General features: G+C 43.0%; 1 protein-coding gene across 1 annotated transcript in view; it reads right to left on the reverse strand.

The window, feature by feature from the left end:
- T265_15691 (hypothetical protein) overlaps positions 1 to 12,573 on the reverse strand; it is a gene marked incomplete at both ends in the record, with an annotated part of 20,084 nt that overhangs the window by 4,138 nt on the left and 3,373 nt on the right. The window contains 2 exons of the mRNA XM_009178950.1: positions 4,153 to 4,282; positions 11,616 to 11,758. Coding sequence (XP_009177214.1) covers positions 4,153 to 4,282; positions 11,616 to 11,758 — 273 coding nt within the window. The remainder of the gene's footprint in view (positions 1 to 4,152; positions 4,283 to 11,615; positions 11,759 to 12,573) is intronic.

Consider the following 12,573-nt stretch of genomic DNA (forward strand, 5'->3'; position numbering starts at 1 on the left):
TGGATATATATATATATATATATATATATATATATATAGTAGATTATTGGGATCTGAATTCAAGAAGAAACTTATTATTATCTATCCACCTTCGTAAGGCAAGCAGACTTATGAAAAGCGAAGTCATTCATCACCTGTTTGGTTTGCCCGAGATCAAGTAACCTAAACTTAGGAAGCGTAAAGTCAGATAATTATTGTGACATTGTAAATCTTTTCAAATACCGCAAGGCAAGCAGACTTATGAAAAGCGAAGTCATTCATCACCTAGCCGGTTTGCCCGAGATCAAGTAACCTAAACTTAGGAAGCGTCAGATAATTCACCTAGCCGGTTTGCCCGAGATCAAGTAACCTAAACTTAGGAAGCGTAAAGTCAGATAATTATTGTGACATTGTAAATCTTTTCAAATATAAATCCGCAAGGCAATGTCTGACTTCATTTAAGATCCGCAGATTGTTTCAGAAAGGTAGACGATATTTTCAACCGTCTTATACGTCGTGATATTTGTATTTGACGGGTCATTCACAGCTTCTCCCCATGTATGAGTGTGAAGTCATTTGGCTATTCCGAACGTTTGTTCACACATCAGAGCAGAATTTTCGGAGATATCTTCATATCGTTCGCAAGAGTGCGAATTATTAGTACTGGCTTGCTCCGTTTGATGTCATTCAACATCGAGAAAATGATTAGTGAAATGCATATCGTTAAACGTTGGCGACACCGGAAAAACCGGTCAAACTTTTGGGAATGTCATCCTATTCACTTGTAATCCTTCAATGGGCATACACTTAAAAGAGCGACGAAATACGCACTCTTCAAATATTTTATGGTCGTGAGCTACTGTGGCAGCTTTAGGAGATTCATACTCCCACAATTTGACTGGCTTTTCTCGGCTTTTCGAACGTAGTGATGTACAGTAGTTATAAGCCGGATTTGCGGTATAAAAATATATTTACAGGGTGAAGAAGAACGACAGCTGGATCATCGGCACTTCATCACCACAATGGTAGTGTAGGAAATGTCGGAATGCAATTCCAGGTTGCAAGCCCATAGTGTCATATAATAATTGAATATATATTATTTCAGTAATAACTTGGCTAAGAGATCCAATCTGATGTAACACTCCACCATCAAAACCTTGCCAGTAGTTTGAATAGACCCTACCGTAACGGATAATTGCAGAGTACCACATGCAAACAGGTAGGGTTTCCTAAACGGACAATGACGGAAGATCACTGATGATCCATTCAGCATACGCCAGGCAGGCAATCAGGGTCTTATAACCAACCACCCTCTTCTTCGAGAATATCCTCTTTAAATTCGAAGTAAACATGATGCTGCAGAATCCACCGACGACTCCCCTTCTTATTCGTAGAATCGATTTTTCTTGTGTTGGCTGAGTTATGACCTCATTGTGGTGGGAATCAAGCGACGTGAACCAAACACCACAAAAAGTATGATAAGTCACTAAACCATCTGCCCGACTGCCAGATGCAGTGTGAGGGTGAATGTCCAGAGGTTTCCCAGATTTTTCTCAAAACGGGTGGTAAATATGCGTCCTGTGACTGGATGAACTTCATGGTGGAACCACAGTCAGGATCAGCCCGTCGCCCAGCACAGAAAAGGGTGCTGCAGAAACTCACACCCAAGTTTAGAAGGTGAACAACCGAAAAGCTGAAAAATGCATCATTGTGAGAAGAAGGAGTACCTATGTACTGTCTATTGCTGGTTGGAAAGTCGAATTAAAGGTACCGGTTTTATGTGGATTCTTGGGAGCTAGACACAATCACTATCAAAGATGCCATGTCCTTTCGAACTACGGAAGTTCCCCGGATCTCCACGCCGCCAAAGTAACTTCGTCAACTTACCAATAATCTAGCTATTGGCAACTCTCACGATGACTCATGACGGAAGCGATTAAGCGTAGCTATGCGAGTACCTGAAAATATGTTTATGTTTACACAGTGTCTCAATTACATTCGGTCAACGTTATGGATAAGCCATTAAAGATTTGGAAGCTGTCGTTCTTCTTCATAGAACCGATATCTTCGTATAAAAAGGAATTTTGTGAGGAGAGTAAGAAAGTTGTTCCAGAGAGTAAGAGGAATCAGAAAGAAGCTTAGTAGCACCAAATACAAACTTTCCTTTAAATCAGTAGTGTGCCTTGACAACCTGGAGGGAAATGGTCATGCCAGCTAACCTCCAGAAAACATTGAAACTACTATGCCCTAAAGCCGAAGTACTGATCCTCCAAGACGGCATCTCCATTCTTTCTACTACTTCAAAATGGTGGACGTTTGAGTGCATCCCAGAAATGAGGAGCACTTTTCATCTAACGAGACACTTTCTTCGTCTGTTGATGCCAGTGTCATTGGACTTAGAGGTACTATGTTGAGAGGATGTAAGTTGCTTACTCAAGCTGCGAAGATAAACTGTTCTACAACCGACAGAGTGCCTCACAACGATTTTTGCGTTAGAAGGATAACAAATCATCCTTTTGGAAAAAAGGTTGGTCATAAACCCTTGACATCAGTGGTGGCAACCAAAAACCCTCGAGGATAACCAGCAAATATGTGCTAATTTTTCATGACTTTAGGATTCAACATGTCTGTGATTAGGAACGTACCATATCAGACGGGCCTTCCAGACCTGATCGAGGAATAAACGAACTCACTCACAAACGGAGTGATAAGGATAATCGTAAATTCACACTGTTTGGGCAACAGGTAGCGAAAAATCAGATGGTAGATCCAGTGTGCCAACGAACAAAGGAACAACTGAAAGCCGAAAAAATCGTCAGAAAAATGCGCGCACTTCTCAGATAATGATTTTGACTCTACTTGGGGAATGTGGCGCTGCTGCCGAATATGATTAAAACTGGAAAGCCGTAAAGTACCGTATGTGCATTGGTATCAAAGGATGCAGGTGAATTCTGATCAAGCGCACATCGCTAGTGACCGAGTTTATGAGGTACGGGGGAGACGCTTGTTTTAGACACAACTATACCGATATGTACAGAGTTTGCAGCGCAGCTACCTACCCCACCTTCTCAAATCATCAGTGGAAGAAACTGTGGCAACTACAACCACTGTACGACAATTGTGTGGTTCTTACAGCTGATGGTGATGATGATGTTGAGTGCCAAGAGCACGATGAAGCCAAAAGCCAGGTACGATTAACCCTCTGGCACGAGCATGGTGGACGGATACGTTTAGTCCATGACCGACAAGCTCAAACGAAAAATGCTCTATAGTGATGCATCAAGGAAGTTACGACTACAAATCAAACTGCTGAAACGAATAAAAGTATCTCCAAAGGAGATATGATCACACGACTTAACGGAGCCGAGAAATCTTTCAACGACAGTGGGTTCGTGTTTTGAGCCCAGAAGATAGAGTGAGATGCTGATGAAGAACCTATAGGACGAGGCTATATTTCTGCCACCCTCAATTCAGCCGAGTCGGGGATATATCAAGCTATATGCTGAAGAATTGGGTCAGTGATTACAGGCCGAGATGAGTCTTCTGTGATTGCGCAACCGAGAAATAATGTACCCAGGCATCCAATTCTGATCAATATGGGAGCTCGAAGCTTAAACAGTCCTTGATGTGCCCGCGGAAACCGGACCCGTCATGCAGTTTTTCAGGAAAAATGGAGGCGTTCAAAACTAACAACTTAGTGCAGATCAAAGACCACGGGTGATCTGAAGTTCTTAGCCTAAGAGTAACTCAATTCCTTGAATGTGGTTGCGGGCTTTGTAGAATCTACGTTCACATCAATTTCGTTTGAAAAGCGGTGCACTTTTCCTCAAAAAGGGAAAGCACCTGACTCGATCTCTAATAAGAGTAAATCCTGAGTCCAGTGCTTCCTTCCTTGTAGGTATTCTAGGTATCTAGGTATCCTAGATAAGACAAACACAAGGTTTGTGAAACAGTCTAGTTCTCAGGGCTACTGATAAGTAGTATTTTTAGCTACTGCAAGTTCATCTATCATTTGTAACGTTCTATACAAAGAATTCAGTTCAATTTGCTTCAGTCGAAGTAGCGTTGGTTTACATTCACCCTTAGGAGAGCTAATTTCGCGCTTTATTTGGTTGATTAGTAAGTTTTTCAAATTCCATTTTCAGAATAAATAATCGAAAGTAGTACACTTACCGTGGGGTCAACGTTGATAATTTTTCTGTCACGCTTGTTTTTAAACAATAGCCCGCTGGGATTCTCAGCCAACACGGTGTAGTTGGGTGACGAGGTCGCGACGACATTTTGAGTCTCCCAGTTGTAAAAGCTGGCAAAATGTGAGACATTATTTGAAACAGCCGAATAATCAACAGTTATCAGGGTGACGATCAACCCAGTACCCTAACTAATCCCCTAATATGTTAAAGGGAGAAATGAGTAGGATGGGATTGCTGAGTAAAATAATGTAAAATAGCGTTTACTATTGCTTAACTCCCCACTGAGAGTTCGAATATGCGGCAAAACTCATTATTGTATTGAATTGTACTACTGCCACAAAATTGATTGGCCCAAATGGAAACTTAAGTACAATGGTGAAAACGAATTTGACGGTGTTCCAACAGGGGAGTATCCAAAACAAACACACAATGGTTTCAGTGACATTCTTAACGAAAACCACCCATTGGACCCTTGTATTTTAGGCGATCGGTTCAGAATTGTTGTGTTGGCTAAATGGTCCTTGACTGAACAGCTTTTAAGCAATTACCAATATCGGCACATGTCTTAAATAATTCATATCGTATATTAGTCGGTTTACGACAAACTTTAGTGTTTCTTGGGTAAAAAATCTATATTGACGTGGGGCCTTTCCACAAGGCATCTCTGACAAAATATGCGCACCATTAAGGGAACTTTTACAAGAAGTTTAGTCTCCGGAACAGGTATCCATATACACAGAAAAGTGACTGCAAGCTGCCTTCAGATAGTAGGGAAATTTTGAAGTTGCGACCCGAAACTGAGATCGGCCTATATCGGTAAGCCTATAGCTGTCCAGTTCTTGTTGGGAATCATTGGTAGCGTACAGCTTACCAAACCGTAGGAGAATGAAATTCCACGGAATCAAACACTGTTCCAGTTGATAATAAGTGGCTGATCAACAGTGCCACCACTTTGCACTTAGGCAGGATTACTTGTGTTTCCATGAAAAATTTCAGATCACTTGATCTCCTGAGTGACGACTTCTCGGATGGTGCACGAGATTTTCACACACTCAGTAGATCACTCGTAACTTAAAGCAAACAAGTGAACAGTAGGACTATCCGTATACAATGCGCCATCTTGTAGGACCAAATTTCAACTAACATTATAAGTCATGTCCTGAGGACATGCCGCCGTTGAACAGGGGACAAAAGTGGTCTACATTTAATCGAACAATTTATTATCGCATTGTAGATACGAGTAAAATGCTGACGACCTCATTGTTCAATAACTCATTCCAACTAACCACCTATAAAATATGTACTGTTGCTATACTGGTCCCAGCTGCCATAGTTTCGATCGTCATAAAGTGGGGGAGTGTGGAAGATATGGCCAATAATTGGAGGCCATTGCAGGTTTATTTAGTTTGGAAACTGGTTAGCTGCGCATCGAAGGTGATAGCTTTTATGAATGTATGCCACTGAATGTGTGATGGGTCTGTTTCTGTCACTGTCATTAACCACGGCTGAGTTAAGTCCCGCGGTGCTTGTTCAGGGGGCGGCAGTTGTCGATCTGACTCAATTCACTAAATAATGCTCTTATACTTGGTTGTCAGGCCGCTGATGGTCCACCACTCAGTCGATTCCACTCAGCACAGGGCCAGGTGAAAAATCTTTGCGGGGTGCATATCTTAACCAACGTAATCTATGGGGTATGGGCCATTCATTTATCATGAGAGAGTCCCTTCTTCGTGAAACCACCCGTCGTAAACATTGTCATTTCGGTTATTCCATCAAACCCGACCAGTGATTCGGAGATAATTATTAGCAAACATTGACAGCGTCCATACCTATGGGCCTAAAGACCACGTTTCAGACCATAAAGCATTATGGATCGCATTGCCCCTGACAGACAAACTGACTGCGTCACAGATGACGGAAGTTGACAAAAGTTGCCCTGGCCTTCCCCATTCGAGGGTAATTTCAGCTTCAGCCAGTCCAGCGGAAATTATAGAGCTGTACAGTTCGACAAATTTATCAACCACGCCGATTAACTGGTCTGCAAGCATGAGGTTCGGTTTTGATGCCTTTTAGGTTTGTAGCAGCTTTTTACATTGTGCACGTGTGAAGCGCATGCCAAACCGTTCGGCAGAATTACGTAGGTTTTTGAAGGATCTGGACCAATGAGAGCAACATCGTCTTGATACTCAATGTTTGTGGATCTTTCAAACCACAGAGTTCCAAAAGTTGGCGGAGAATTTTCAAGCAGCACATGAATAACAAGGCTGAATAGAAGAGGTGAGAGAGGGCATCCTTTTCTTACACCACTGGTCACGAACTCAGGTGAAGAATTCCCACAGACTCGAACCTGTACACAGGAGTTTACGTACACTGCTCTCATAACGGGTGTAAATTTAAAATGGACATCCTTGGTCACCAGATATGGTAAATTTTCTAACGGTCGACAGAGTCAGAAGCAGCCTTCAGATTCAGCAAAACGACCAGCGGGGAATGTTTAAAAGAGTGCCACTGTACAAAAACTTATTCCAAGGTATCGATATGGTGAACGCATACTCAGCGAGAACAAAACCCAGGTTGATTCCCATGAATCTACGCCTCTTGATAACCAGTCAACATGCGCAAAATAATGCCAGGTAACTCGCCAGATGCTATTAATGTCAACCTGATGCCAAAATAATTTTCACATAGCGTTTTTCCACCCTTTTGAAGACTGAGATAACAGCTGAGTAGCTTAATTCCACTAGTATTCTGTTTTTATCCCAAATTTCCCTTAGTATAGTCATGAGACTGTTCATGTACGGGGTTGTTGCGTTGAAGGAGTGTTATCCCAAACTGGGGTTCTGTTGTTGACAGTGGGCTGGTTTCATTTGAGCCCGCTTGGTTCTTCCAGAGATTATGTCGAAGGAGAACAGCTGAACTGTTCTATGAAGTGTTTACCTCGTCGCTTAGGACGAAGATTTCATGAGTGAAATACCGGCCTGTGGTTCTCACGTATCACTTCGTCAACAATTATCTTCTTCTGACCGGTTGGATGAACCATTAAAAATAAGACATGACTGTTGTCTGCAGGGAAAGCCTTCTCCAGCTCATGGGCCGTTCCAATCCAACAGCGTTTCCTGTCACTCTTCAAGCTCTTGGTTGTCCGGTGTTGTGTAGATGTGTTCGCCATCACAGTGGCTAGTTTCTGGTACGACCTTTCTGGAAGCAATAAGCATTGCTGATCTCGACGATATGCAGTGTTTATTTAGTTGAGTCGGGTGACTTGAGCAGCTAGTTCTGAAAGATGAAAGCAAAGCTTCGTCAACTCGATTCCATTCAATTATCAAGCAAACCTCGTTATCCGCATGACTGCGTTTGCACAAGCTTTCTAACCCAATCAGCTCGGTGCTATTGCGTTATTGACACTTATCGATGAACGGAGTTGTTTCGTTTTGGCGCGCGAGGTGACAACCAGCCCGCACAAGGGCATGATCGGAGTCAAGCTGCTTACCTCAGAAGGAAAGACAATATGTAACCGAGCTGTTCATCGCAAAATGATGGCCACGGTCCAAATGAATTGATGTCTGTCCTGCGGTTGGTGGCCTCCAAGTAACTCGAAGTTCCTAGTGATCAGGGACAGAGGATGGCCATCACACAGCCGAAGCAGTTGGTCCTCATTATCCACATGTTGCGCATCGACTACAAATCTACCGCCTCATTGTAGACTTTCCTGTAGCCGTCCAACTGGGATCTGATCCCGTGGTAACGCAAACAATAATAAATAATCTAAATAATTCTGCCTCGAGGTTCGGCATGCGCTTCACACCTGCAAAATGTAATGTGCTACTGCAAGATTGGGTGGGCTCGAACCTTAGCCTCATGATTGGAGATGAACCGATTGAGATAGTAGACAAATTTGTTTACCTGGGCAGCTGTATCAGTCCCGGTGGTCTCACGAAAGATCAAAGTTCCATCCGGATTGGGAAGACCAGAGCAGCTTTTGCAAACCTGCGTCACCTGTGGCGTAGGCGTGACATCAGTTTCTCTGTCAAGGGTCGAGTTTATAATGCTGCGGTGTGCTCCATATTACTATATGGATCAGAAACCTGGCCGCCGCGCGCCGAGGACGTCAAAATAATTGCAGTATTTGACCATTGATGTATTCAAATCATTGCCCGAATCTGGTGGGAACACCGGGTCAGCAATGCTGAAGTACGTCAAATGGTATTCGGGAGAAATAACTCACCCTCGATAGATGAACTGATCACACTGCATAGGTTGCACTGGCTTGGCCACGTGCTGCGTATGCCAGTCGACCGACTTCCTCGAAGGGCCTTTTCGCAAAACCCCTGTGAGGGTGGAAGATAGCCAGAGGCGGTCAAACAATGACTTGGCAGCGACGTATGAAAGCCATTACCAGCAAACTCAGCTGCGCTGGTCACTGCCGTCTTCCTGGATGGGGACCCCGAGACGGGCCACATCAATGGCTAGAGACATTATCAGACATGGCCCAGTCGCGCCCTCAATGGCGCTCGTGCATCCAAGCTATTGCCTTCAATGTATAGCTCCTTTTCCAACCCCCCACTTGACAGCCTACTGACAGTGCTGGATTTATGACCAATTTATCAGCTCCCGCCTGTAATGTGCAGCTATCTACCCCTCCCCCCCAAACCATCGGTGAACGAAACTGCGGCAGCTACAACCACTGTACAACGAGTACGCGGTTATTACAGCTGACAATGATGATGATGATGAGGCGTCCAACTTGTTTATTCATTTTATTCGCCAGGATTACTATATCCCTTCATCCTACTGACCGAGGCAATCGCGACAGATTTGATAAAAGAATGATGATGATGATGAGGCGTCCAACTTGTTTATTCATTTTATTCGCCAGGATTACTATATCCCTTCATCCTACTGACCGAGGCAATCGCGACAGATCTTGATAAAAGACGTCCTCTCATGATTCATCTTGCATTGATTTTATTGAGTTAGACAACCGCATAGAAGACTGTTTAGGTGAATCCAGTTCAGTGAACGTTTTCCAGCTTTGGGGCTGTGTGAAACTCCCACACTGTAGATTACTCGAATCATTGTGTCAGGATCACCAGATACCCGTAGTGAAACGTGGAGTATTTGAACTCTTATGAAGCGGCTCGAGGTGCATGACAACTCATAGGCGTATTTCGAAGTCACAACACATATCGACAGACAGTGGAGGCATGGTTTGAGTAAGAAAATGTCTGATGTCCGATTTGACATGGAGGACGGACATTGAAGGCTGTAACCTGGCCAGATCTTTTAAGATCAATAAGTGATTATTTTGGTACATTTCTCAGAGCGATGACTAAGACACGGTCATTTTTTAAAGGACTGGCAATGGGTTGATCGCACTGCAATATAATTTGGATGGGGATCTGATAAAGGGGTTGTGAGCGGAGGGCTACAAAGGCGGATGATGCTTCTCGGTTGCCCCATTGGGAAAAGGGGGTTTGATTTTGGCACCGCACTCTAAGCCATTGACTCGAACGTCTGATCCACAAGGCAATAGGACGATGTGGGGTTTCAAAATTATTTCAAATGCAGTGAATAAAGTCCCAGTGGTCACGGTTCACTGCTGCGCGATTGGAGTGTGCAGTTTGTAGGCCCGACCTTTTTTATCTGGTCTCCCTCGGTAGAAAACAGCATCGCTGCTTCCCTAAATATGGAGATATTGGTTGTCTGAAGGAAACGCCTTACTACCTTTTCAATTCTATCGCAGAGAACAGCGCGACTTTACCTCAAAAATACCTCGTAATTCGACTTCTCGCAGTGCGAAAACCGGGTTTCTCCGTCAAACTGCTCCGCTTCGGCCTTCCTGGTATGGCTGAACGTTAAAGAACTGTGTCCTCTGTAGTTTAGCGTGCAGGAGTATTGCAGTATTGAAACCCGAACACCAAGACGAGGTAATATCTTTAGGTTTGGAGAGCATTTTTCAGGCGTAATTAGGTTTATTTGACAAGACATTAGCGTGAATGGACTCCGATGCGCAAGCGGGTCGAGCGCTTTCAGACCACATACTATTCACAAAATATGTGCAAAGGGTTAGACACAATCAACCACACTAATTAACGCTATCTCAAGTTGGGACTTGAAATCGTCATCTTTTTTGAGTTACTTTGTGGGCTCCGTACTAATAACCCTGATAAAGAATGACATCGGACTGCCGAAATTTTGATTAAGGATATATCTTTAATCCACACTGGTTTTTTCCTAGGTTCTGAGTGTGAGGAAAAACCTGATTTTGTATAAAACATTCAAACTACACTTTTCCTGAGAGAATAATTTTATTTGCAATCAATCACTTTGTCCAAGAAACTAACAAAGTCAGGTTTCAAAGTGGCATACTGCAAAACCCCAATGTCACACATTCTATGTCGGGCCAATTCCGCTGAATCACTTATACTATTCTCAAATAACGTGCATTTTACTACGTACAAATGTACAAATTTTTATGCGCTACAGGCTGTGGTACACTCAGTTTGATCTAATTTTAATACTTCCTTTGAAGTAACCCATTAGTCGATATACCTTTTTTTTGCACGTGTATCATTCCATGTTCTGTTCCCCTGTATTCAGAAATCTGATCGGAAACATTTGAAACAGTCTGATCATTTACGGCAGACTTTCTTCACGGTTTGTGATTTTTCAAGCGATTTACCGGCAAACGTTTCAATAAGCGCGTTTGCATACCCAGCTTTATGCCATAGTATGTCATCGCTAGTCACTAGTGAAGCACGCTCTATTTTCAGTGCACTAACGAAGTACCGGACACACTTGTTGCAGGGGGATCGCGGTATATTTTCTTTGCTAACCTTGCAGACACACTAGATTCATTTCGATGTAAACAGTATCATCGTATTGTTTGAACGAAAAGCACAATCCTTTCACCAAACGTTCTTGTAGGATATCCGGAGTTGTTCAAATCACATGTCAGAAACTAATCCCTCCAGTCCTTTTAAATTCTCGGCAATTTTTCCTATATGTCGGTCAAGGGTTCGACTAGTAGGGTGATCCGATCAAGCTCTCGACTCCGGGGAAAGGAACTTCCTAAATGATTTTTCCCGCTTATACGATAATCCTGAATTTACCCTTGGGAATATTTCAAAGTAAACTTGGTAAGTTCGTGGAATAGGAAACAGAGTCTTTCTGAATGAACCAGAGACTGTCGGACTCCACGTGTCTGTCTTAATAGTATATTTTTAGCCAGCATCGAAAGGTCTTTGAAATTTTGCGGAGTGATTGGCCATCTCATCTGTCTTTAGGTGTTTGTTGTTCAAGAATTTTTCCACCGTCATGGTTTGTCAAGCAAAATATCTCTGACATCCCTAATGAGTAAAGTCGATTTGGGCTGTAGTGAGTTAGTTCCCGCTTGCTTCTAACTGGTAAAACACATGCCGATAAGCCTGGAAGATGACTCACCTCAGATCTCCCGGTCTAGGTAGAATTTTCTTTTTTTCCATAAAGTATTGGCTAAAGTCCTCCGTCTTCAGACGGTGTGCGTAGTCAATGTATCCCGATATTTCCTGTCCACGAGCATTTTTGTCACGTATGAAAATTATCGTCTGTAGGAAAAACAAATGGTTAAGTGCCAGTGTAATTATTCGTACAAAATGCACCCAACAATTCCAAAAGTCAAGAGGTCAAGAGAATAAAGTGGCTAAAGCATACCATATCCCGTATTACAGTTAGGGCGAAAAAAGACCCAGGCAGGAAATTGAAATGCCCATTTTTTCATATACGCCTTCGGCAAAGGCAGCTTGAAAAATATTCTTGTGATTTTTCATCACCAACGCCACGATCAAGCTTCGCCTTGATATCAGCGTGGCACATTCCAATGTTTTGCATCTCTGATGCAGTTTGTAACGGTGAGACGACTTACAAACCTCACTCTGTTCCATTAACCACCAGTGTTTGGGGACCATCAATATAGCACAAAGTATATGTGTGTGTAGATTTCCAGTTGCATTGAATTCTAGCTGTCTGATCACCTACCTAAACCGGCTTCTGAAGCAGTCAAAATCATACTACTTCACAAGATGCTTGTTGGCGCTATCTTACTTAGCCTTAAGCTGTCACCGTTCGTGCCACCGGTCTTCAGTGTACCACACCGACTAACTGGTCATGTAGTGTCCAGCTTCGCATCCAGATATTCAAGCACTTAACAGTGTTAGTGGGATTTGTCAAATATTGATACCGTGAGCTTATATTTGAGGTTGGCGCGCATGGGAGTGGCCACATTAGATTTAATGCTAAATAATCTTATCAAACCAACGCATCGGCACTGCGCGTCATGACTATCAGGAGGCTCGGCTCCTGAAACCGCCAACGTTTGGCGATATCCCTTCATGCATATATACATATATATATATATATATAT

The sequence above is a fragment of the Opisthorchis viverrini genome, assembly GCF_000715545.1.
Source record: "Opisthorchis viverrini unplaced genomic scaffold opera_v5_737, whole genome shotgun sequence".
Taxonomy (NCBI): Eukaryota; Metazoa; Platyhelminthes; class Trematoda; order Opisthorchiida; family Opisthorchiidae; genus Opisthorchis; species Opisthorchis viverrini.